This window comes from Macaca fascicularis, chromosome 20, assembly GCF_037993035.2.
Source record: "Macaca fascicularis isolate 582-1 chromosome 20, T2T-MFA8v1.1".
In the NCBI taxonomy this organism is placed as follows: Eukaryota; Metazoa; Chordata; class Mammalia; order Primates; family Cercopithecidae; genus Macaca; species Macaca fascicularis.
In genome coordinates, this window is record NC_088394.1 from 85,702,936 (window position 1) to 85,729,301 (window position 26,366).

The 26,366-nt window shown below is 52.5% G+C and overlaps 1 protein-coding gene across 50 annotated transcripts in view; it reads right to left on the minus strand.

Moving 5' to 3' along the window:
- FANCA (FA complementation group A) overlaps window positions 1–26,366 on the minus strand; it is a 74,191-nt gene that overhangs the window by 27,382 nt on the left and 20,443 nt on the right. For 38 of the 50 annotated variants that reach the window (XR_012429411.1, XR_012429416.1, XR_012429417.1 and 35 more), the window contains 15 exons: window positions 24,756–24,832; window positions 23,391–23,532; window positions 22,858–22,991; window positions 16,826–16,936; window positions 14,740–14,835; window positions 14,592–14,651; window positions 13,559–13,647; window positions 12,718–12,778; window positions 12,576–12,625; window positions 9,597–9,670; window positions 6,681–6,794; window positions 4,324–4,460; window positions 3,203–3,273; window positions 2,814–2,907; window positions 2,486–2,673 (listed from right to left, as the gene is read on the minus strand). Coding sequence is in view for 31 of the 50 variants with exons in the window: in XM_074028089.1 (XP_073884190.1) it covers window positions 2,486–2,673; window positions 2,814–2,907; window positions 3,203–3,273; window positions 4,324–4,460; window positions 6,681–6,794; window positions 9,597–9,670; window positions 12,576–12,625; window positions 12,718–12,778; window positions 13,559–13,647; window positions 14,592–14,651; window positions 14,740–14,835; window positions 16,826–16,936; window positions 22,858–22,991; window positions 23,391–23,532; window positions 24,756–24,832 (1,498 nt within the window). In the remaining 19 variants the exon portion in view is untranslated. Of the gene's footprint in view, window positions 1–2,485; window positions 2,674–2,813; window positions 2,908–3,202; window positions 3,274–4,323; window positions 4,461–6,680; window positions 6,795–9,596; window positions 9,671–12,575; window positions 12,626–12,717; window positions 12,779–13,558; window positions 13,648–14,591; window positions 14,652–14,739; window positions 14,836–16,825; window positions 16,937–22,857; window positions 22,992–23,390; window positions 23,533–24,521; window positions 24,833–26,366 lie in introns of all 50 variants that reach the window. The other 12 variants (XR_012429422.1, XR_012429424.1, XR_012429421.1 and 9 more) reach the window with 3 other exon arrangements.

Sequence of the window (26,366 nt, forward strand, 5' to 3'; positions counted from 1 at the left end):
TTCACAAAACTGAGTTCAGTGCATTCTAAACTGGATGACCTGAGCATTGGTCCTTGGTTTTTTGGTCTGTTTGTTTTGAGACTGAGTCTTGCTCTGTTGCTCAGGCTGGAGTGCAGTGGTACCACCTGGGCTCACTGCAATCTCTGCCTCTGGGTTCAAGTGATTTTCCTGCCTCAGCCTCTCAGGTAGATGGGATTACAGGCTCTCCCACTGTGCCCAACTAATTTTTTCGTTGTTGCTGTTATTTTTTGTTTTTTTGAGACGGAGTCTCGCTTTGTTGCCAGGCCAGAGTGGAGCGGTGTGATTTCGGCTTACTGCAAGCTCTGCCTTCCAGCTTCAAGCAATTCTCCTGCCTCAGCCTCCCGAGTAGCTGGGACTACAGGCACCCGCCACCATGCCCAGCTAATTTTTTGTATTTTTAGTAGAGATGGGGTTTCACTGTGTTAGCCAAGATGGTCTCGATCTCCTGACTTCGCGATCCACCCACCTTGGCTTCCCAAAGTGCTGGGATTACAGACATGAGTCACCACACCCAGTCAATTTTTAAATTTTTTTAGTAGAGACGGGGTTTCACCATGTTGGCCAGGCTGGTCTCAAACTCCTGACCTCAAGTGATCTGCCCACCTCAGCCTCTCAAAGTGCTGGGATTATAGCATTAGCCACTGTGCCTGGCCCAATCCTTGGTTTATTTTTTTTTGATACAGGGCCTTACTCTGATGCCCAGGCTGGAGTGCAGTGGCACAATCACAGCTCAGGGGATCACTTAAACCCAGAAGTTCAGGACCAGCTTGGGCAACACAGTGAGACCCTATCTCTCACTAGCTGGGTGTGCGGGTATGTGCCTGTGGTTTCAGCTACTGGGAAGCTGAGGCGGGAGGATCACTTCAGCCTGGGGGACTCAGCAAGAAATGTCTCATTTACTCAACATACGTACCTACAGTAATACCCATGTGAAAAATTCTCACTTGTAACCAAGAACGTCAGAGTGAGACTCCATGAGGCAATGGAGATGCCAAAGCACTGTCATGGTGTTCTTAGGGGTCTAATGTTTCTGTTTTTCAGATGCATATCTGAGCTGGGCGTGATGCTCACGCCTGTAATCCTAACACTTTGGAAGTCCAAGGTGGGCAGATCACCCGAGGTCAGGAGTTTAAGACCAGCCTGGCCAACAAGGCAAAATCCCATCTCTACTAAAAATATATAAACTAGCTGGGCGTGGTGGTGTACACCTGTAGTCTCAGCTACTCAAGAAGCTGAGGCACAAGAACTGCTTGAACCCGGGAGGCGGAGGTTGCAGTGAGCCAAAATCATGCTACTGCATTCTAGCCTAGACGATAGAGTGAGACTCTGTCTCAAAAAAAAAAAAAAACAGAAAAAAAACTGAAAACACCAAATATATATTTCATTCTCCCTTTCTTATGCAAAAAGTAGCATCTGAGACAGAGTTCAGTATTTTGCTTTCTTCACTTGGATATATATCCTGAGGCATCTCTGTGTTCCTGAAAGGGGATGGCCCTGTCTCCCCCAAGTCACCTAGACGCCTCCCTCCTCACCAGCTCCCAACTTCTCCATCGGCCGTGTGCCTCTCATGCCAATACCCAGCACTCAGTGTTTGGGGCCTGGGGTGAGTGGGGACTATTTGGTGGGGCCAAGCGCCTGGGAGGGGCTCTGAACCCCCGGAGTACCCACTGCCTGTTCCCCATGGCCCACGTCTGAGGGTGTGGGATCCACACAGCTGCCATCTGACTTCCTCTCCTTGCTCCACGTACATTTCTTGAGCCTCTTCTAAGTTCTCTGTTGTTCAGACCCTGTCATAATGCCAGCTCTCCCCTTTCCTCACAGGGTCTCCGGCATCACAACAGGGCTTCTGTCCCAACCGCGGATTCCTCTGCCCAAGAGACCCAGGAGCTGCAAGCCAAGCCCCAGAGAGCAATGACCACTGGAGTCTCCCAGCCTTCTGTCCTGGCCTCTGCCTCTGCGTGGCAGCTGCAGGGAGCCCTTGAGGCCCTGAGCAGACCATTCTCCACCACAGGGTCCTTCCTCACCTCAGCACATGGCCCCATCTGCTGAGCCCTAGAGAAATAGCCTGAAGTGTACATGTACACACTGGGAAGCTGCTCACCACGGGGTGCCGAAGAACCTGACGAGAGGAAGCTGGTCCAACCAAGGGCCAGACAACCCCAAGACAAAACAAAGCAGCTCTCACCAGGACATCAAAGAATGCTTAACGATGTAGACAGTTACTATCTACTATTAATTTCAGCAGCTTAGTATAGTATGATCTCATTTTTATGAACAAAAACAAATGCATACATACTATAAACATATGACAGATAAAATTCTGGAAGGATATACACCAAAATGCTAAAAAGTGGTTGTCTTTGGGTGGTATGTCTGCATGTCTGTCTCTTCCATTTTATCAAACGAGCATGCATCACTTTTCTAGAGAGAGGAGAGAAGACACAACTGTGGAAGAACAGCTCACTTCAGGCAGAAGAGCAAGGAATCCCTCGTCCTACAGGTCAGGAGGCTGTCAAAGAGTGCAGGGACAGGAAGGCCAGCATCAGGGGCAGAAGGACCCACATCCACCTCCGGGAGCGCAGACCTGGACTCACCCAGGTGCACGGCCAGGGCAGCCAATCCCAGCACATGTGGGGCACTCAGGCTTGGGCCCTGCAACGAGAACAAGGGTGGCAGAGCAGACTGCCCTCTTCCCAGCTGGAATTTTCCAAGGCACTGAAGACAAGCCGGGAAGCAGCAGCCTGGCCCTCAGAGTGGGCCCCCAAGGGTGGCCCCGTGAAGCAGAGCCTCACCTGGTGATGGAGCAGCTGGCAGAGCCGGGTGAGCACTGCAGGGAGCACGCATCCACACATGGTCCTCATGAAGAGGGTAGCCCAGGGGCCCTGCCTGCAGGGACAGCCGCAAAACCATCAGTACTGGCCATTCAGTCCTGCACATCCCTACAACAGCTAACCCAGGCACCAGCGGCCCAAGAAACAGCCAAGTTGTTCCCCAAAATAACGGTCTTTCTGGAAGACAACCCATCTTCTGCAGTGCTTCCCAACTTCTGCTGCGACCTATTTGATGAAACTCAGCCTCGCCGCGTGCTCCCGCGGAGATGAGCTCATGGCCTGCAGCCCTGGCCAGCAGGAGGCGGCACCCAGAGGAGCCCCACCACCCAGGAAGCCGCCTGCGCCTTCACCTCTCCGGGGGAGCGACACTGGAGGCTGCCATCAGGTTCTGACAGAAAGACGTCAGCAGGAGGTCCACAGCCTGTGGAGACACGGTTCTTGTGAGCGCAGCGTCCCGGGGACGGGAGCAGCAGGAAGGAAGCCGGCCAGTTCTCCCGCCACAGACATCGCAATTCCGCTTTGCAAACAGAACTCCACAACAGGCTTATGTTTGGAGGGCACATTACGATGCAAACTGGTATCCAGGCCCCCATTCCCCAATCCTGGGAACAGCAGCCCTCATGTAATTGCCAAGCACAAAATTCTATAGCAGCGGGCAGGATTGGCAAACCTTGTGTGTAAGGCACCAGAAAAATATCTTAGGTTCTGGGGCCACAAACAGCCTCTGTTGCATGTTCTAAAGAGGCAGCTGAGCCCAAGCTGGTCAACAGGATGAAACCCAGTCTTTACTAAAAATACAAAAATCAGCTGGGCATAGTGGTATGCACCTGTAATCCCAGCTACCCAGGAAGCTGAGGCAGGAGAACTGCTTGAGCCCAGGAGGTGGAGGCTGCAGTGAGCCGAGATCACGCCACTGCACTCCAGCCTGGGCAACAGAGCAAGACTCAGTCTCCAAAAAAAGAAAAAAAAGAGGCCAAGCACAGTGGCTCATGCCTATAATCCCAACACTTTGAGAAGCCGAGGCAGACAGATCACTTGACCTCAGGACTTCTACACCAGTCGAGGCAACACAGAGAAACCCCATCTGTACAAAAAATGCAAAAATTAGCCAGGTGTGGTGATGCACGCCTGTAGTCCCAGCTACTTGGGAGGCTGAGACAAGAGGATCACTTGAGCCCAGGGGGTCGAGGCTGCAGTGAGCCATGATTGTACCACTGCACTCCAGCCTGGGCAACAAAGCAAGACCCTGTCTCCAAAATTAAATAAATAAATAAAATGTAAAAGGAGCTCTTCATACACAAACAGACTAGGGTGGCTGACCCTGGTAGACTGCTGCCTGGCCCTGAACACCTGATACCACACTAACTGAGCAAGTCAAACAGAAAATGAGAGAAGGCTCCTTGAGTCTACTGCTTCTGCCTAATGGAAAATGGTGAAGACCCCCTACTTCGTTCTGAGCCCCCACACCTACCGTGTATTCCCGTGGCTCCAGTCTCGGCGCGTTGATGCTGAGCTGAATCTTTGATATCTCAGCGCTGCTGTCATCCTCATTGTGGCCCAGGGCAGCCCTCAGTCTTTCAGAAATCACTGCCACCTGTGCCGATATAACTGCAAATGGAGAAACTAGTTAGGGATGATGGGAACCCTGACAGGAGGGAGGCAGCTGTGGCCTAGAGAGCTCCGCCTCCCATCAAGTGCGATTCCACGGACCCTGCTGGCTGCACACATCCCCCAGTTGCCCTGCAGGTGGCTTGCAGTCCTTGTGGTGGAGCATGTGTCATGGCAAATGGGGCAGAAGCCATCCACTACCTTCTTCTAATCAGCTGAGAGGCGGACATGTTCATTCACCAACGTGAACCTCCACTTTCTATGCTCCCCATGTGAAATCCCATGCCAGCCCTCCAGACACCACGTGTGTCTAAGCACGTGCCGGAGGCTCCATGTTGGCCCAGGGTAATGGGCCACACACAGCCCAACTCCATCATTTGAAGGTGAACACCACTTTGCTTTTAGAAACAGGACTCACCTGACATTTGTCAACCTCTTGCTTAAGCCCTAGAACTTTTCCTCAATGTCCCCCACACTCTGCACAAGCACATCACTGAAAGGCTACACTTAGGAATTGGTGCACTTGGTCTGAGTAAAGGCTATCGAGGCACTGCAGCCCCAGCCAGTGCTAACAGTTTTGTGAACATTGCCTCCACGCAGAGCTTGCAGTGAGCCGAGATTGTGCCACTGCACTCCAGCCTGGGCAACAGAGCAAGAATGCGTCTCAAAAAAAAACAATGCCGGGCACGGTGGCTCACGCCTGCAATCCCAGCACTTCGGGAGGCCGAGACTGGTGGATCACGAGGTCAGGAGATCGAGACCATCCTGGCTAACACGGTGAAACCCCGTCTCTACTAAAAATACAAAAATTAGCCGGGTGTGGTGGCGGGCGCCTGTAGTCCCAGCTACATGGGAGGCTGAGGCAGGAGAATGGCGTGAACCTGGGATGAGTGGAGATTGCGCCACTGCACTACAGCCTGGGCGACAGAGCGAGACTCCGTCTCAAAAAAAAAAAAAAAAAAAAAAAAATATATATATATATATATAGTGGCTCACACTGAAATCCCAGCAATTTGGAAGGCCAAGACGAGTGGATCACCTGAGGTCAGGAGTTTGAGACCAGCCTGGCCAACATAGTAAAACCTGTCTCTACTAAAAAATACAAAAAATTAGCCAGGCATGGGGGCAGGCGCCTGTAATCCCAGCTACTTGGGAGGCTGAGGCAGGAGAATTGCTTGAACCCAGAAGACGGAGGTTGCAGTAAGCCAAGATTGCGCCACTGCACTCTAGCCTGGGCAATAAGCATGAGACTCTGTCTCAAAAAAAAAAAATTGCCTCCATGAGCTTCTCTCAGTTCAAATAAAATCAATTCATAATAAAAATCTATGCAAGTTACTCAATTAAAAATATGGCTTGCGGGCCGGGTGCGGTGGCTCATGCCTGTAATCCCAGCACTTTGGGAGGCTGAGGCGGGCGGATCACGAGGTCAGGAGATCGAGACCATCCTGGCTAACACGGTGAAACCCCGTCTACTAAAAATACAAGAAAATTAGCCGGTCGTTGTGGCAGCGCCTGTAGTCCCAGCTACTCAGGAGGCTGATGCAGGAGAATGACAAGAACCAGGGAGGCAGAGTTTGCAGTGAGCCGAGATGGCTCCACTGCACTCCAGCCTGGGCGACAGAGTGAGACTCTGTCTCAAAAAAAAAGAAAAAATAAACTGCATGTTCTCAATCCAAGATGAACATTTCACAGAAAACTGTCACATGGAAGCAGGATCACAGGGCAGAGAGCCCGCGTGTCCATGTGACATCTACCCTGGCAGTCAGGATCACAGGGCAGAGAGCCCGTGTGTCCATGTGGCATCTACCCTGGCAGTCAGGATCACAGGGCAGAGAGCCCGTGTGTCTATGTGGCATCTACCCTGGCAGTCAGGATCACAGGGCAGAGAGCCCGTGTGTCTATGTGGCATCTACCCTGGCAGTCAGGACAAGAGAAAACACATATCCTAGCCACTGCAGTTTCTTCTCCATCATCATCCGTCCTACTCAGATGCAACTAGCAGAATGTTCATCTTCTGCCAAGGGTCTGTGACGGCCTGAGTAGGACTAGCCTTCCACCTTGTCTCAAAAAAGGTTCCACACCCACCAGCCCGGGGTCAGTCTTCACCACCAAATACTGGACTACTAGCCTGACATCACTACGGGGAAAATGGCCCAGCCACAGAGCCCCAACCACGGGCTGTGCACACGAGGCACAGCGTAAGCCCCCATCCGTCCTCACCGTCACTCTGGCTGGGGTCTGTCATGGAGGATCTGAGCTCTACCAGTGCAGCCGTGAGCTGTTCCAGGGGCTCCTCAGCAGAGCTGGGTTCTGCCCTCACTCCCAGAGCTGCATCTGTGGGAAGAAGGAGGAGACCAGATGCAAAGACACTCAACAGGACTCTTCACTGCAAAAACAGAAACTTCACACAGTCAAATACAGAGCTGTGCACTTCCAAGCTGCTGTGTGTGGCAGACAGAGTGAATGGGAGTCTCTGAGGAGGTAAATGCTGTGTTCTCCCTGATGCTGGATGCCACCACATTGGAAATTACATTTATAAACAAGTTTAATAAAAAATTACATTTATAGGCCGGGCGCGGTGGCTCAAGCCTGTAATCCCAGCACTTTGGGAGGCCGAGGCGGGCGGATCACGAGGTCAGGAGATCGAGACCATCCTGGCTAACACAATGAAACCCCATCTCCACTAAAAAAATACAAAAAAATTAGCCGGGCGTGGTGGCGGCGCCTGTAGTCCCAGCTACTCGGGAGGCTGAGGCAGGAGAATGGCGGGAACCCGGGAGGCGGAGCTTGCAGTGAGCCGAGATCACGCCACTGCACTCCAGCCTGGGCGACAGAGCGAGACTCCGCCTCAAAAAAAAAAAAAAAATTACATTTATAAACAAGTTTAAGAAAAAAAGTGGTTCTGTGTGCACCATTAATACCACTCCACCACTGTGAAAAGCATACACATCAAGGAAAACAAGGAGCGTCGGGGGCTGGCGAGGGTAGGGACAGGATCACGGATAGGTGACCATTTAGTCCCCTGGTTCCTCAATCCCTTTTTTTTTTTTTTTGAGACAGACTTCCTCTGTCGCCAGGCTGGAGTGCAGTGCTCGATCTCGGCTCACTGCAACCTCTGCCTCCCGGGTTCAAGCCATCCTCTTGCCTCAGCCTCCCGAGTAGCTGGGTAATATTACAGGCACGTGCCACCATGTCCAGCTAATTTTTTGTATTTTTAGTAGAGGCGGGATTTCACCATGTTGGCCAAGACGGTCTCCATCTCCTGACCTCATGATCTGCCTCAAAGTGCTGAGATTACAGGTATGAGCCACTGTGCCTGGCCACCACTTTCAATATAAAAAGGAAGATACACTGCATGTGTTTTTACAGTAAAAAACCTTCACGTTCTGGGCTTGCTGAAGAAGACACAAGCATGACAATGCACTGCTATGCAGTCACACCCAAAATGAAACCAGAAATCATAGGCTCTAGAGCCTGTGCATAAGCCCTATCAGACAAATCATTAGAAACCATTCTGGAAGCCACCAAAAGCTAAGAACAAGTGGACCCCAGGGGAAGGAGGACCCAGGGGGAAGGAGAACACCTCTTAAGAGAAGCAAACGCCTCACAGCACAGGGTACACTGCCCTGCGGCCCCTATAGCATTCCCCGGCACGACAGAGCGGTTTCAATGCTGGTAAAAACGGGGGCGGGGGAGGGGGAGTCGGACGAGCACAGTGGCTCACGCCTGTAATCCCAGCACTCTGGGAGGCCGAGACAGGGGAATCACAAGGTCAGGAGATCAAGACCATCCTGGCTAACACGGTGAAACCCCGTTTCTACTGAAAACACAAAACACTAGCCGGGCGTAGTGGCGGCACCCGTAGTCCCAGCTACTTGGGAGGTTGAGGCAGGAGAACGGTGTGAACCCGGGAGGCGGAGCTTGCAGTGAGCAGGGATCGTCCAACTGCACTCCAGCCTGGGCGACTGAGTGAGACTCCGTCTGAAATAAACCACCAACCAAAAAAAAAAAAAAAAAAAAAGGGGGTGGGTCAGGGACCTTTGTCTTTGCCCATTGAAGTTTCCTGGGTCTCTATGGCTGCTGGAAATTTTCTAAGCTTATTGAAAAAAGGAGCTTTGGCAAACAGAACTTAAAACAGGCCTGTAGCTCATTAAAAGAGTCTCATCCAGCCTCCCCGGCCCGGCAGGTGGAATGGGAGCTAGAAGAACACACAGGGGGCCGGGCACGGTGGCTCACGCCTGTAATCCCAGCATTTTGAGAGGCCGAGGCAGGAGGATCACTTGAGGTCAGTTCGCGACCAGCTTGTCCAACTTGGCGAAATCCCGCCTCTACTAAAAATACAAAAACTAGCAAGGCGCAGTAATGCGCGCCTATAATCCCAGTTATTAGGGAGGCTGAGGCAGGAGAACTGCTTGAACCCAGGGGGCGGAGATTTCAGGGAGCCGAGATGACTCTGCTGCAGTCCACAGGCCACAGGGCGAGACTCTGTCTCAAAAAAAAAAAAAAAAGCCCACACGGACACAGCAGCCTCAGATCTACGCCTTCAGCGCTGAGCGGCTCCCACAGGCAGGTGCTGGCTTCTGCTGGAGACAAAGCCACACTGCAAGAAAAACCAGCCTCATGGTGGCACCTCCAACTGCTGCCCGTGCAGCCTTCACGGACTCCCAGTGAGGGCCTGGATCTGACCGACAGCTGCACCGCTGCTCCCCAGAGGCCAGAGCCTGCCGTCTGCTCCTACCCGAACTGCGCAACAGAAAAGTGCTGCGTGACTCTCCCTGCAACAGGCTGGAGCCGGCGCTGCGGGCCCCGCGGTGGCCGCTGAGAGCGCACCCGAGTCTGAAGCACAAACACACCTCAGCGCGGCCCACGGGAAGATGACGAACGACAAAGTGGGGCTGCGCAGGACACACACTCCTTTCCAGAAGGGGCTGAGGGATTCTTCAGGACCCCCAGGTAAGAGCCTGTGCCACGGCTGGCCCTGGCGTCAGCGTGGTGGGCGGACCCTGCACCCACAGCACCAGCCCGAGCCGGCACGGCCACCCCCCAGCTCACTCGGGCTTTGCTGCACCAGAGACGCTCAAGGTCAGGAAAGCGGAAAAGCACGAGTCCCAGCGGGGCAGCGGCCCAGGAACTCACCTCCCGGCTTCTCTTCAGCAGCGGAGCAGGCCTGGCAGTAGGTGGAGTACAGAGATGGGGGGATTTTATCTGCTCTGGATCACAGGAAAACAATAGAACCAAGTCAGCTATGGCTTGAACTAATTCAAGATTACAATCCCCAAACCTGTTATAAAATAAAAACATATTAAATTTAAATAAATTATAAATACTGTGTACACTATGAGTCTATGTTTAGAAAAGATTTAAAAATCTATAGATTTAAATAGCACTGTTTCAAAATATGTCGTATTAATCACATATTAATATCTAAAGCACTAGACCACAAAATACCACCGGTGATTATCCCTGCCAGTGAAATTATAAATTATTTCTATTTCTCCCATTCAATTTTTGGTGATTTCCAAATTCGAAACATGAATCTTTGTTAATTTTAATGAATAATACTAAGAAAAATGTTTAGTTCATGTCATTAAAAATAGGCAAAATTGGGCCAGGCGTGGTGGCTCCCGCCTGTAATCCTGGCACTTTGGGAGGCTGAGGCAGGCAGATCACCTGAGGTTGGGAGTTTGAGACCATTCTGGCCAGCATGGCAAAACCCCGTCTCAACTAAAAATACGAAAATTAGCTGGGCGTGGTGGTGCACGCCTGTAATCCCAGCTACTGGGGAGGCTGACGCAGGAGGATCACTTGAACCCGGGAGGCGGAGGTTGCGGTGAGCCGAGATAACACCATTGTACTCCAGCCTGGGCAACAAGAGCGAAACTCCGTCTCAAATAAATAAATATATATATATATATATATATATATATATATATATAAATTGGCCAGGCGCAGCTGCTCACACCTGTAATCCCAGCACTTTGGGAGGCTGAGGCAGGTGGATCACAAGGTCAGGAGATTGAGACCATCCTGGCCAACATGGCGAAACCCCATCTCTACTAAAAATACAAAAATTAGCTGAGTGTGGTGGCGTGCGCCTGTGATCCCAGCTACTCAGGAGGCTGAGGCAGGACAATCACTTGAAACCAGGAGGTGGAGGCTGCAGTGAGCCAAAATTGTGCCACTGTACTCCAGCCTGGGCAACAAGAGACTGTCTTAAAAAAAAAAAAAAAAAGACACAGCACCAGACTGCTTTGCATCCAAGATTTATCAAACCTTAAAACACAGAATTCCTCTACCAAACAAAATGTTTCAGAGATCACAAAAAGGAAAGCTGCTCGATTCACTGTATGAGGCAATAAGACCCTGATGTTGAAGCAGCCAAGATGCTACAGGGGAATCACATTGATGCAAAAACACGCAAAATACCAAAGCCAGTAGTTTATTTATTTATTGTTATTTATTTATTTACTTTTTTTGAGATGGAGTCTCGCTCTGTTGCCCAGCCTAGAGTGCAGTGGTGCGATCTCAGCTCACTGTAAGCTCCGCCTCCCGAGCCTGGGTTCACACCATTCTCCTGCCTCAGCCTCCTAAGTAGCTGGGACTACAGGAGCCCACCACCACGCCCGGCTAATTTTTTTATTTTTAGTAGAGATGGGGTTTCACCATGTTAGCCAGACTGGTCTTGAACTCCTGACCTCAGGTGATCTGCCTGCCTCAGCCTCTTGAAGTGCTGGGATTTACAGGCGTGAGTCACCGCGCCCGGCCAGTCAGTAGTTTGTAAAACAAAAAATTATTACCAAGCAGGAGATATTTCAGGAATACAAGGATATTCCAACAGTAGGAACAAATAAACGTAATCAATCACATTCACAGATTAAAGGAGAAAAGCATGATCATCTTAAAAGAGGGAGAAAGCATTAATTCAGCCCTGAGTGGTGGCTCACTCCTGTAATCCCAGCACTTTGAGAGGCCAAGGCGGGCGGATCACTTGAGGTCAGGAGTTAAAGACCAGCCTGTCCAACACAGCGAAACTCCACTAAAACACAAGAACTGGCCAGGTGTGTTGACGGGGCCCCTGTAATCCCAGCTACTCGGGAGGCTGAAGCACAAGAATCATTTGAACCTGGGACGCAGAGGTTTCAATGAGCCAAGATGGTGCTGGTGCGACTGCACTCCAGCCTGGGCAACAGAGCGAGACTCTGTCTCAAAAAAAAAAAAAAAAAAAAAGAAAAGAAAAAAGGGTCAGGCACGGTGGCTCATGCCTGTAATCCCAGCACTTTGGGAGGCCGAGGCGGGCAGATCGCTTGAGCCCAGGAGTTTGAGACCAGCCTGACCAACATGGTGAAACCTGTCTCTACTAAAAATACAAAAATTAGCTGGGCGCGGTGGTGCACACCTGTAATCCCAGCTACCCAGGAGGCTGAGGCAGGAGAATTGCTTGAACCCAGGAGGTGGAGGTTGCAGTGAGCTGAGATCGCACCACTGCACTCCAGCCTGGGCAACAGAGACTCCGTCAAAAAAAAAAAAAAAAAAAAAAAGGCCAGGAGCGGTGGCTCACACCTATAATCCCAGCACTCTGGGAGGCCGAGCTGGGTGGATCATCTTCTGAGGTCAGGAGTTCAAGACCAGCCTGGCCAACATGGCAAAACCCCGTCTCCACTAAAAATACAGCAATTACCAGGGCGTGGTAGTGCACACCTGTAATCCCAGCTACTCAGGAGGCTGAGGCAGGAGAATTGCTCCAACCCAGGAGGCAGAGCTTGCAGTGAGCCAAGATCGTGCAATTGCACTCCAGCCTGAGCTACAAAGTGAGACTCCATCTAAAAACAAACAAAAAAAATTAGCCAGGCACAGGCTTGTAATCCCAGCTACTCAGGAGGCTGAGGCAGGAGAATCGCTTGAACCTAAGAGGTGGAGGTTGCAGTGAGCTGAGATCTCGCCTCTGTACTCCAAGCCTGGGTGACAGAGCGAGTCTCCGTCTTAAAAAAAATAGTAACCAACTAATTTTGGAGCCAATATTTTATATCAAATTTCTCTACAGAAGAGCCACAAATCTTTGCATTGTCAGAAGAAACCTGGAAGCACAGCTGTCCCCTTCCAGCCGTGGCTGCATACCTCTTCAGAGACTCTATAAACGCCACACGGGAGTCAGGGACTTTGGGGAGCTGTGGGAAGAGAAGAGCCCTGTGAGAGGCTGACAAGCAAAGTCCTTGCTTTCTACACAACTGGTCATGAACTCATGGAGACGCATACTGACCACTCGAGGTGTGAGCAGGGCAGGGAGGAAGTGGGACACGTAGTAAGGCCTCCTGAATATGCTGCAACACAGAGAAGCAGACAGTGCGTAGGTGAGTGCAGCGAAAAGGCAATTCCCACAGACAGTGACTGGTGTTTCAGATAGTGGACCGCGAGGGCTTGTTCCAAAGCCACGATGCATTACGAAGCCTTCTTGCGCACAGTTCTGGGACAAAGCATGTGTGGGGCAGGACCACATTCCACCTGCTCCCCGGGCATGAACGTGGAGCCTGGATCAATCTGAGGCCATGAGGACCATGTAAGGTCCATTTGGGGCAATTTCCTTGGAGCTAATTTCAAAACCCTGGGAGCTGCAATCAGCTCATCCACACGGGTAACCACCGGAATTCAAGATGTTTTGGGATCACAACAAATTGAATAAAGCTGTGCTATTCAGCTCTCTATTACTGACTCCATATTGGTCACGAAGAAGGCATTGATAAAAAAAATCATCAGGGCCCCACTGATGATCGTCTTCCCTCCCAGTGCAAGCTCCCCAATCAGCACTTCCTGTCAGCTGTTTCAGCATTGGGGGGCATCACCTGCTTTTACAGAGGAAAACATGTTTCATGGCAAATGTATAGCTCTTGACCTCAGCCCGTATCCCCTCACGGCAGGATCCTCGATGTGACATTTACAGCCCTGACTCCTGTCTCTCCATGAATAGACAGTGGCCAACCTGCCCCATGTGGCTCTGAGCAGACCTGGGACACACGCAGAAGAGCCCCAAGACACTGACAGGCATCAGAGCAGAGTCTGCACACATTGCAGCCACCAGCGGCCCTTTGGGCAGCCCAGCCTACCTGGCCTCCATGACGGTAACTGGGATTTTCCCCGTATGCTCAAACACCATGATGGCCTTTTCAACATCCTGAAGAGCTTGGCTGTGGGGCTGGTTCCCACACAGGGAGGAAGGGAAAAAGAACAGAGGACTTTAAAGAAAAGAAAGTGAGCAGTGAAGGCCACACTCAACCTGTGCTTCCTTGATGCAAAGACTCTGTACAAATTAAAGGTAAAGGCCCACATGGTGTGTCCACAGCAGGGGCCCTGGAGCACTCCACAATGTCCCAAAATACCAGCAAGACAGGGGAAGGGACAACACTGCCGCTTCCACACGCACAAAGCTCAGACCCGGCGATGTGCAGCGCTCATCAAGACAGCTCAGCTCTGCTGAGAGCCTGCCGTGAGCCTCTTTCATGCCTCTAGGAGACTAAAGAGTTGAAAGTAAAGATTTCGGCCGGGCGCAGTGGCTCATGCCTGTAATCCCAGCACTTTGGGAGGCAGAGGCGGGCGGATCATGAGGTCAGGAGATCGAGACAATCCTGGCTAACACAGTGAAACCCCATCTCTACTAAAAACTCAAAAAATCAGCCGGGCGTGGTGGTAGGCACCTGTAGTCCCAGCTACTTGGGGGGCTGAGACAGGAGAATGGCGTGCACCTGGGAGGCGGAGCTTACAGTGAGCCGAGATTGGGCCACTGCACTCCAGCCTGGGCGACAGAGCAAGACTCCGACTCCAAAGAAAAAAAGTTCACACTTTTCTGTGATTCAGGGAAAAACATGAGCAACCACCTCTCCATTCAACCCCACATGAACCAAGGTCTCCTGAAAGGACAAATTTACTGCAGCGTGAGGTGCTTCATTCCCACACACAGTAACTCTTTCCACACACACAAGGTGGGACAAGGCAAACAAAGGCCCCCAGAGCCTAGTCCCCAGCTGCGCCCAAGGCAAGACCAGACATAAAAGCTCAAGCTCAACTCAAGAGTCAAAGGAAACTGGACTTTGCATGGTGGGCGTGACTGGCTGAGACCCTGCAGGGCTCAAGCAATGTTACCTCAGTAATGTCCCCAGCTGATGACAAATCCTCATAGAGTCCCATGCTTTCTATAGAAACCTTCAGAGAAGAGACAGAATGAGAACAAGAAAACAAAGCAGTTTCTGCCGGGACAGGGGTGAGGAGTGGGCACGGAGGGGCAGCTTGCCTTGAGGTCGGCCAGCCGTGTCTTGGCCAATGAGATGTAGTCTGTGAGGAGGGAGCGGTACTTGCTGGGAACGAGGGGAGGGTGGAGAATGTGCACCTGAGGATAGATGGCAGAGTGCAGCACCATTAGTCTGGGAACTGCCTGGACTCCAGGGAGGCCACAATTCACTTCCAACATCCACAGTGCTGAGTAGAGAAACATGGCCCTTTACAGACTTACGAGTATGCAAAGCAAACCATTAGTAAAATTAAAACACAAGCCAGGTGCAGTGGCTCATTCCTGTAATCCCAGCACTTTGGGAGGCCAAGATGGGCGGATTACGAGGTCAGGAGATTGAGACCATCCTGGCTAACATGGTGAAACCCCATCTCTACTAAAAATACAAAAAATTAGCCGGGCGTGGTGGCCGGTGCCTGTAGTCCCAGCTACTCGGGAGGCTGAGGCAAGAGAAAGGCGTGAACCGGGGAGGCGGAGCTTGCAGTGAGCCGAGATCATGCCACTGCACTCCAGCCTGGGCGACAGAGCGAGACTCTGTATGCTTCCCCAGGTGAAAAACGAAGGAATTCTAATGTAGTTGGTCCTCCAAGTCCTGGGTGGCTCACTGGGGAAACCAGGGATGTACAATCCTAGCAGCAGCAGGAACTGGCTGGCCCACCTGCAGCTCCACGCCTTTGGCTTCCTGGTCAAAGGGGACAGAGGAGACACTGCATTTTTTTTTTTTTGGAGAGGGAGTTTTGCTGTTGCCCAGGCTGGAGTGCAGTGGCGCGGTCTCGGCTGCAACCTCCACCTCCCCGGTTCAAGCGATTCTCCTGCCTCAGCCTCCAAGTAGGTGGGATTACAGGCATGTGCCACCACACCAGGCTAATTTTGTATTTTTAGTAGAGATGGGGTTTCTCCATGTTGGTCAGGCTGGTGTCGAACTCCTGACCTCAAGTGATCTGCCCTCCTCAGCCTCCAAAAGTGCTGGGATTACAGGTGTGAGCCACCACGCCTGGCCAATTTTCTTTTTTTTTTTTTTTTTTTTGAGACGGAGTCTCGCTCTGTCGCCCAGGCTGGAGCGCAGTGGCCAGATCTCAGCTCACTGCAAGCTCCGCCCCCCAGGTTCACGCCATTCTCCTGCCTCCCTCCCTAGTAGCTGGGACTACAGGTGCCGCCACCTCGCCCGGCTAGTTTTTTGTATTTTTAAAGTAGAGACGGGGTTTCACCGTGTTAGCCAGGATGGTCTCGATCTCCTGACCTCGTGATCCGCCCGCCTCGGCCTCCCAAAGTGCTGGGATTACAGGCGTGAGCCACCGCGCCCGGCCCAATTTTCTTAAAAGATGAGGGTCAGGCTGGGCACAGTGGCTCATGCCTGTAATCCCAGCACTTTGGGAGGCCAAGGCAGAAGGATCACTTGAGCTCAGTTCAAGACCAGCCTGGGCAACATAGCAAGTACTCCATTTGTACTAAAAAAAAGAAAAAACACCAGCCAGGTTTGCTGGTGTACGCCTGGAGTCCCAACTACTCAGGAGGCTGAGGCGTGAGAATTGCTTGACCTGGGAGGTGTAGGCTACAGTGAGTTATGATGGCAACACTGCACTCCAGCCTGGGCAACAGAGTGAGACTGTCTCCAAAAAAAAAAAAAGAGCCAAAATGAGTCCCTAACACCTCACTGCAGTACAGCTTCCTCCTCCTGCATCATTGGGCGCTGAGAATGTCTCTCCACATCACCACTCAGACCTGCTTGCTGTTTTGAGGGAGGAAGGGAAAAAGAACAGAGGACTTTAAAGAGAAGAAAATGAGCAGTGAAGGCCACACCCAACCGTGTTGAGCGGGTCTATCTACCCACCTCCTTGGCCTAGAGGAGAAAAGAGTTTCTGAGAGTTTGCCATTACTGGCACACATGCCCTCACTTTGTGTCCACACGGACACCCCCAGCTGCAATGTTTGTGTTGTTTCACCATAAACTGCTTGGGGAAGGGGAGGGGCCTGGCTGAGAGGCTCAGAGCAGATCTGCAGGAGGCTCTTGGGGAGGCCAAGGCAGTCCTCAGATTGAGTAGGTGAGCAGAAGCACCAGAAATCATGGATATGGCAGTCAGCTTCTCACCTGCAGGTACCGGGGGGACTCAAAAGGCACGAGGTCTGACAAGAACGTAAACAGGAAGACCAGTGCCTTCTTGCTGCAGCCATGGTAGCCTCGCGTGCTCCCAAAGGAGGCCTGTGTGGAGAGAAGAGTGTGAAGCCCAGGACAGCCAGGCGCGGCTGCACCACCTAGGCAGTGTCTGGGCTGCTTCTCTAGTCTGTCTCCTGAACAGAAAGGAAAAAAAGAGAAACAACCAAAAGTCACTGTGGTTCACACATTTACAGATGGCGTGGCTGTGTTTTGATTAAAGAGAAGATCTAAAAGTTATTCAAAGAAAAGCAGTTAAAAATAATTATCTATAACAAACACTGATGGTATCCTTTTGGGATCCTTGGGGTACAATTTGTTAAATGCCCTAAGAAGTGTTTATGCACAGCAAACAAACTGATTTTGTGGGATGAAGCCGCTTCTGAACACACTTTAACTTCTAACCTCATCCATCAGTGGACAGATCACTGCAAGAGAGGTGCATAAGGAAACAGGCCAAGGAGGGCCACCCCTCAGACAGTGACACTGCAAGACCCCAGCAGAGCAAGCACGGAACATGAGCAAACCCTTCCAGGAACGAAGGGGGCTGCAGCAAGGTCCTGGGGGCTGCAGTCAGTCAGGGAGGGAAGGAAGATTTTAAATGGGCATGGCCCTGAACGCATCACAAGTGAACCTGCAGAGAGAATGTGTACCTCTGTGAAAACGGAGCCACTTACTGCAAAACCGCACGAGCTCCTGCTGCCCTGACCCCGGGTGTGAGCACAGGAGATCCTGGTGGCCCCGTGTGAGCACAGGAGATCCTGGTGGCCCCGTGTGAGCGCACAGGAGATCCTGGTGGCCCCGTGTGAGCGCACAGGAGATCCTGGTGGCCCCGTGTGAGAGCACAGGAGATCCTGGTGGCCCCGTGTGAGAGCACAGGAGATCCTGGTGGCCCCGTGTGAGAGCACAGGAGATCCTGGTGGCCCCGTGTGAGCACAGGAGATCCTGGTGGCCCCGTGTGAGAGCACAGGAGATCCTGGTGGCCCCGTGTGAGCACAGGAGATCCTGGTGGCCCCGTGTGAGCACAGGAGATCCTGGTGGCCCCGTGTGAGAGCACAGGAGATCCTGGTGGCCCCGTGTGAGCACAGGAGATCCTGGTGGCCCCGTGTGAGCGCACAGGAGATCCTGGTGAAAGCTCAGCGAGTTAATATCCATCAGGAAACCTGAACTGCAACTGGAACTGAAGGCTCACCTTGGTCTTTCTGAAAACATGCAACATTGTGTACATTTTTTTTTTTTTGGAGACAGAGTCTGGCTCTGTTGCTCAGGCTGGAGTGCAATGGCGCAATCTTGACTCACTGCAACGTCTGCCCCCCAGATTTGAGGGATTCTCCTGCCTCCCTAGTAGCTGAGATTACAGGCATTTGCCACCACTCCCAGCTTTTTTTTTTTCTTTTTGAGAGACAGTCTCGCTCTGTCACCCAGGCTGCAGTGCAGTGGCACAGTCAGGGCTCACTGCAACCTGCACCTCCCGGGTTCAAGCGATTCTCCCGCCTCAGCCTCCTGAGTAGCTGGATTATAGGCACCCATCACCACACCCAGTTAAATTTCGTATTTTTGGTACAGATGGGGTTTTGCCATGTTGCTAAGGGTGGTCTCCAACTACTGGGCTCAAGCGATCTGCCTGCCTCATCCTCCCACAGTGCTGGGATTTGCCTTCAAAAGTAAAAATTAAAACAGATGTTCAGGCCAGGTTCGGTGGCTCATGCCTGTAATCCCAGCACTTTGCGAGGCTAAGTGGAGCGGATCACGAAATCAAGAGATCGAGACCATCCTGGCCAACATGGTGAAACCCCATCTCTACTAAAATTACAAAAATTAGCCGGGTGTAGTGGTGTGCACCTGTAGTCCCAGCTGCTCGGGAGGCTGAGGCAGGAGAATCGCTGGAACCCAGGAGGCGGGAGTTGCAGTGAGTCGAGAACATGCCACTGCACTCCAGCCTGGTGACAGAGAGGGACTCCATCTCAAAAACAAAACAAAACAAAAACAAATGTTCAAAGACTGAATATGCATATATATATTTATCAAAACTCATCTAACTGTCTGGACATGGTGGTTCAGGCTGTAATCCCAGTGCTTTGGAGGCTGAGGTGGGGGGATCGCTTAAGGCCAGGAATCCGAGACCAGCCTGGGCAACACAGTATGATGCATTTACAAAAAAAAAGTTTTTTAATTTGCTGAGTGTGGCGGCACACACCTGTAGTCCCAGTGACTCTGGAAGCTGAGGCAGGAGGACTGCTTGACCCCAGGAGGTCAAGGCTGCAGTGAGCTATGATCATGCCACTGCACTCCAGCCTGGGCAACAGAGCAACACTCAGTCTCTTAAAACACAAAAAGAGGCCGGGCGCGGTGGCTCAAGCCTGTAATCCCAGCACTTTGGGAGGCCGAGACGGGCAGATCACGAGGTCAGGAGATCGAGACCATCCTGGCTAACACAGTGAAACTCCGTCTCTACTAAAAAATACAAAAAATTAGCCAGGCGAGGTGGCGGGCGCCTGTAGTCCCAGCTACTCGGGAGGCTGAGGCAGGAGAATGGCGTGAACCCGGGAGGCAGAGCTTGCAGTGAGTGGAGATCCCGCCACTGCTCTCCAGCCTGGGCAACAGAGCGAGACTCCGTCTCAAAAAAAAAAAAAAAAAAAAAAAAACACACACAAAAAGAAACAAACAAAAAACCTCATTCAATGGTACACTTAAACTGGATACATTTTATTTCATTTCAACTATATTTTGATAAAGTTGATTTGAAAAGGTAAAAGAAAAAGCAAACAAAACCAAACAAAAAAAAAAGCAAACAAAACCAAAACAGCACCATCAACACAGCACTCCAGAGTGTCCTCTCCCAACGGTCGCCATGGGAACCGAGGAACGAGACCCTGGAGACCCATGAACTCAGGACCCGAGCACCAGGTGGACCCAACTGTCGCCGTGGGAACCGAGGAACGAGAGACCCTGGGAGATCCATGAACTTGTGACCCGAGCACCAGGTGGACCCAACTGTCGCCGTGGGAACCGAGGAACGAGAGACCCTGGAGACCCATGAACTTGTGACCCGAGCACCAGGTGGACCCAACTGTCGCCGTGGGAACCGAGGAACGAGAGACCCTGGGAGATCCATGAACTTGTGACCCGAGCACCAGGTGGACCCAACTGTCGCCGTGGGAACCGAGGAACGAGAGACCCTGGAGACCCATGAACTTGTGACCCGAGCACCAGGTGGACCCAACTGTCGCCGTGGGAACCGAGGAACGAGAGACCCTGGAGACCGGTGAACTTGTGACCTGAGCACCAGGTGGACCCAACTGTCGCCGTGGGAACCGAGGAACGAGAGACCCTGGAGACCGGTGAACTTGTGACCTGAGCACCAGGGTGGACCCAACTGTCGCCGTGGGAACTGAGGAACGAGAGACCTGGGAGACCCGTGAACTCGTGACCTGAGCACCAGGTGGACTCTGGCACAAATCTCTCAGCACCTCACTAAGGACAGAGCAAATGCCTCTCCTCTTAGTTTAGTGGAAGCCCCAGGCCAACTCGGCAGAGCTGGGGAGAGCCTGAGGGCAGGTGAGAAGGAACTTTAAGGAATAAAAGTGAGTTGACACCACACCAATCCCCACCTTCTCCCAATACGAACAGATGCGGCTCAGCCTGCTGTGCAGCCTCACCTCCTCAGAAGGCCCCAGGGAGGAGCAGGCACTAGCAGTCATGATGGCTATGCAGGCACGTGGCTCTTTAAAATTTCAGGGAGCTGAGACTCCTACAAAGAGGCAACTACTTCACCAAGGTGGTGATGGCAGGCAAACTGAATCCTTTTTTTTTTTTGAGACAGAGTCTTGCTCTGTCTCGCAGGCTGGAGTGTAGTAATGCAATTCCAGCTCATCGCAGCCTCAACCACCTAGCCTCAGGCAATCATCCTGCCTCAGCCCGTAAGCATCTGGGACCACAGGTGCTTACCGTCACACCCAGCTAACTGTTACATTCTGTAGAGACTGAGGTGTTACTGTGCTGCCCAGGCTGATCTTGAACTCCTGGGCTCAAGCAATCTTCCTGCCTAGGCCTCCCAAAGTGCTGAGATTACAGGCATGAGCCACTGTACCTGGTCCGAACCCAAAACTTCTACAAAAAAGTAACCCTTCAAATGGAAACTTTACTTACAAGCACTAAAAGAGTAACCATGAGTGCCCTTCACAGTTGATGTCTCAAAGACACCCAACTCCCGACATGAACTGGGGGTTTGCACAGGGGTTGCCCAGGGATCCCTGAGGTCTCAGCTCAGACTCAGTCTGAAATGGGCCCTGGGATCTGTATTTCCAAAGCCCCCTCCAGGCGAGTCTAATGCCCACTCAGGTTTGGGAACAGCTGCATAAACTTCTGTCAGAGAGAACACTGTGTGTGTTCCAAAGAAAAAGGAAGAGGCCAGGCACGGTGGCTCACACCTGTAATCCCAGCACTTTGGAAGGCCGAGGTGGGTGGATCACGAGGTCAGAAGATCGAGACCATCCTGGCTAATATGGTGAAACCCCATCTCTACTAAAAATACAAAAAATTAGCCAGGCTTGGTGGCGGGCGCCTGTAGTCCCAGCTACACAGGAGGCTCAGGCAGGAGAATGGCGTGAACCCGGGAGGAGGAGCTTGCAGTGAGTGGAGATTGCGCCACTGCACTCCAGCCTGGGCAACAGAGTGAGACTTCATCTCAAAAAAAAAAAAAAAAAAAGAAAAAGAAAAAGGAAGAATACATGATACCACTGAAGAAGGGAAGTACTTGTTTCAGGACTTACATGAAAACTAGAGACGTAAGCCTGGGTGTGGTGGCTCCCACCTGTAATCCCAGCACTTTTGGAGGCTGAGGCAGGCGGTTCACTTGAGGTCAGGAGTTTGAGACCAGCCTGGCCAACATGATGAAACCCCATCTCTACTAAAAATTAGCCGGGTGTGGTGGCGAACACCTGTAACCCCAGCTACTCTGGGGGCTGAGGCGGGAGAATTGCTTGAACCTAGGAGGCAGAGGTTGCAGTGAGCCGAGATGGCACCACTGCACTCCAGCATGAGTGACAGAATGAGACTCCGTCTCAAAAAAAGAAAAGGAGGAAAGGCTGGGCGCGGTGGCTCATGCCTGTAATCTCAGCACTTTGGGAGGACAAGGCGGGTGGATCACGAGGTCAGGAGTTAGAGACCAGCCTGACCAACATGGTGAAACCCTGTCTCTACTAAAAATACAAACATGAGCCGGGCGTGGTAGCGCACGCCTGTAATCCCAGCTACTCAGGAGTTTAAGGCAGGAGAATTGCTTAAAACTGGGGGGAGGAGGTTGCAGTGAGCCGAGAAGGTGAGCTTTCTGCACCACTGCACTCCAGCCTCAGTGACACAGGAAGGCTCCGTGTCAAAAAAAAAAAAAAAAAAAAAGGGAAAATAAGAGACACTGTATAATGTGCAAAAATCAACAGCCACGTCTGTGTCCCCCTTTCCTAATTTCACTAATTTTCTTTTCTTTTTGGGATGGAGTCTCCTTCTGTCACCCAGGCTGGAGTACAGTGGTGCAATTACAGCTCACTGCAGTCTTGATCTCCCAGGCTCAAGTAATCCTCACATCTCAGCCTCCTAACTAGGACCACAGGTATCTGCCACCACACCTGCATAGTTTTCTTTGTTTTTTTGTGTGTGTTTTTGGTGTTTCTTGGTGGAGATGAGGTCTCCCTATGGTGTCCAGGCTTGACTTCACTAATTTTCTTATAAAAGACAGTAGGAGGCTCCATCAAGTAAGTGAGACAGAAACCAGGGAAAGGGGCCAAGGCCCCAACAGGGAGGATCCAGGCCCCTCAGCACACACAGAGGAAGATCTGCTGAGGCCACTTGGCAAAGTTGACAGCAAGACTGTTCACTCTCATGACAGAGTGTCAGGTAGGGACAGCATGGTCTCCACTCCCAGGCCTTCTGGGAAGATCAGGTGTTAGGTAGCTGAGTGGCAGGTCACTTACCTTGAACCAGTCTGCATATGACTGGAACGCAGAGGGGCCCTCCAGTGCTGCCTGGCGCACAACCAGGAACGCAGTGACCATGCTGTCCAGCTGGCAGCTCTCGAATGCCTGGGCCATCAAACGCGCCACCCAGTCTAGTTAAGAACCATGACATAGTTACAGCAAGGCAAGGGCAGCCAGCAGAAAGACAATGTGAGTTGTGCTGGGTGATCAGGTATTCCAGTAGGAGAATGTGCATACCCAAACACCAAGTTCTAAAAGACTAGACAGCAATCACAGCATGTCAAGCACAAACCACTAGAGACTTGAATGAAGCAGCAGTGCACTCTGGCCTGTCAGAGCAGCAGTCAGTGCTTACGGAAGTGTCCAACGAGGACCATTCCATGGACATGAGGCACTACAGGTTCCGGGCAGGTAGGGAAGGGCTTCACTGAGAGGCTCACCCACAGTCAGCTGGGACTCTGCTGACAGCAGTGCTCAAATCACACCCCCACACACTCTGACCAGCACCACCGGCTCTCGTGAAGGCTCACCTCCAAGCAGCTGCTGCGCTTCTGGAAAGCAGACAACCAGTGCAGATACTAAGGAGAGCACTCGCTGCCAGTGAACCTCCTGCGTTTCCAGAACTTCTTGCAAATGGCCAACCAACTCCTCTGGACTCAGCATCACAAAGAGCTGAAATAAAAGTGTCCGCTCCCTTCAGTATCAAAGCAAACCAGTGTGGGACAGATGACCCCTCACCTCCCTCCCAGCCAGTAGCCACCGCAGCCCCCTCACTTCCCACTGCAAAGTAACACGTGGAGCTGTGACAGCTCAACAGTGACGTCTCTCCCCTCACCGCGGCGTCCCTCCCTCCCCTCACCGCGGCGTCCCTCCCTCCCCTCACCGCGGCGTCCCTCCCTCCCCTCACCGCGGCGTCCCTCCCTCCCCTCACCGCGGCGTCCCTCCCTCCCCTCACCGCGGCGTCCCTCCCTCCCCTCACCCCGGCGTCCCTCCCCTCACCGCGGCGTCCCTCCCCTCACCGCGGCGTCCCTCCCTCCCCTCACCGCGACGTCCCTCCCTCCCCTCACCGCGGCGTCCCTCCCTCCCCTCACCGCGGCGTCCCTCCCCTCACCGCGGCGTCTCTCCCCCTCACCGCGGCGTCTCTCCCCTCACCGCGGCGTCTCTCCCTCCCCTCACCGCGGCGTCTCTCCCTCACCGCGGCGTCTCTCCCCTCACCGCGACGTCTCTCCCCTCACCGCGACGTCCCTCCCCTCACCGCGACGTCCCTCCCTCCCCTCACCGCGACGTCCCTCCCTCCCCTCACCGCGGCGTCTCTCCCCTCACCGCGGCGTCTCTCCCTCACCGCGGCGTCTCTCCCCCTCACCGCGGCGTCTCTCCCCTCACCGCGACGTCTCTCCCCCTCACCGCGACGTCTCTCCCCTCACCGCGGCGTCTCCCCCTCACCGCGGCGTCCCTCCCTCCCCTCACCGCGGCGTCCCTCCCTCCCCTCACCGCGGCGTCCCTCCCTCCCCTCACCGCGGCGTCCCTCCCTCCCCTCACCGCGGCGTCCCTCCCCTCACCGCGGCGTCCCTCCCTCCCCTCACCGCGGCGTCCCTCCCCTCACCGTGACGTCTCCCCCTCACCGCGACGTCTCTCCCCTCACCGTGACGTCTCCCCCTCACCGTGCTCAGCACCGGTTGGAAAGAATCCTCCTTATCTCAAGGAGGAGGTGCTCAGCCCAACGGACAAGTTCAGTCTCCTGAACCGACGGTGGCCTCAATGAGGACAGCCATGTCTCACTAGACATCCCTGAACCTCCCGATGTGCCGTCCTCGGCAGGCAGCGTGACACGGACTCGGCAGATCTCAATCCCCCACCACGAGCTCGGCAGCAGGTCTCACACCACCTCCACTCACCCTGCGGTACAGTGCAGTGAGCAGAGGGTGCGTCCGCGCAAAGCTCCACTCTCTCTGCATCTGAACAGCATCAGATGCTGCGTGGGGAGAAAGAGACAAAAACTTCAAGTCAGAGATCAAGAAGTTGTGGGTTTTGTTTTTGGACAGGGTCTCACTATCACCCAGGCTGGAGTGCAGTGCTCACCACAGCCTCAACCTCCCTGGTTCAAGCAATCCACCTGCCTCAGTCTCCCAAGTAGCTGCGACCACAGGCGTGTGCCACCATAACCCAGATACTTTTTTATTTTTTAAAAATTTTTTGAGATGGAGTCTCGCGGTGTTGCACAACCTGGAGTGCAGTGTCACAATCTCCACTCACTGCAAGCTCCACCTCCTGGGTCCAAGTGATTCTCCTGCCTCAGCCCCCCGAGTATCTGGGACTACAGGCGCCTGCCACCACACCCTGCTAATTTTTGTATTTTTAGTAGAGACGGGGTTTCACTATGTTGGCCAGGCTGGTCTCGAACTCCTGACCTCATGATCCGCCCGCCTCAGCCTCCCAAAGTGCTGGGATTACAGGCGTGAGCCACTGCTCCTGGTCAAAAAGTTGTATTTCAAAGCTTCAGTGTGAAAACAGATATTAATATGTACTTTTTCAATTATTAAAGTTCACCATCTCCCTGTTTGTTGCCTATTTGTTCTATCATCAATTCTGTTTCTCAAGCCCAGTCAGTTACTTGTAATGCTTTGTCATATTCACAATCAATATTTCCCAACGGACCAACTGCATTTCAACCTTCCTGCTTCTAAACTGTCAATAAGGCTGGGAGCGGCGGCTCACGCCTGTAATCCCAGCACTTTGGGAGGCCAAGGTGGGTGGATCAAGAGGCCTAGACCAGCCTGGCCAAGATGGTGAAACCCTGTCTCTACTCAAAATACAAAAAGAAGCCGGGCATGGTGGCAGGCACCTCTAATTCCAGCTACTCGGGAGGTTCGGGCAGGGAACTGCTTGAACCTGGGAGGCGGAGGTTGCAGTGAGCCAAGATCGCGCCACCACGCTCCAGCGTGGGTGACAGAGCAAGACTCTGTCTCAAAAGCAAAAAAATGAATACGTAAAATAAAATAAACTGCCAATAAACCAATCATGGTGGGGATAAAATAACTGTCAACAACCCAATTATGGTGGGGATGCTGTTCAAAGGAAGCTCAGCTCGGCCAAGTGATGACAAAGCCCCGAGCACCTCACAGCACCTGTCGGGAGCCATCCATGCATCCCTCGTCCTCCACCTGTCACCCACTTCCTGCCTGAGCATCTACCCTGGGGATATGCCAGACACAGAGAAAGCTCAAAGTGTCCATCTTGGCCCCACTCGTAAGAGTGGAATCTCGGAAACAGTCTGTCATACATGGGTGACAGGACACCTACTGGGCAGACGATGCCCAGGCCATCAAACGTGACACCCAGTCTAGTTGAGAACCATCACACAGTCCCAGCAAGGCAAGGGCAGCCAGCAGAAAGATAATGTGAGTTGTGCTGGGTGATCAGGTATTCCAGCAGAAGGTGCATACCCAAACACCAAGTTTTAAAAGACTAGACAGCAGCTGGGCACAGTGGCTCATGCCTGTAATCCC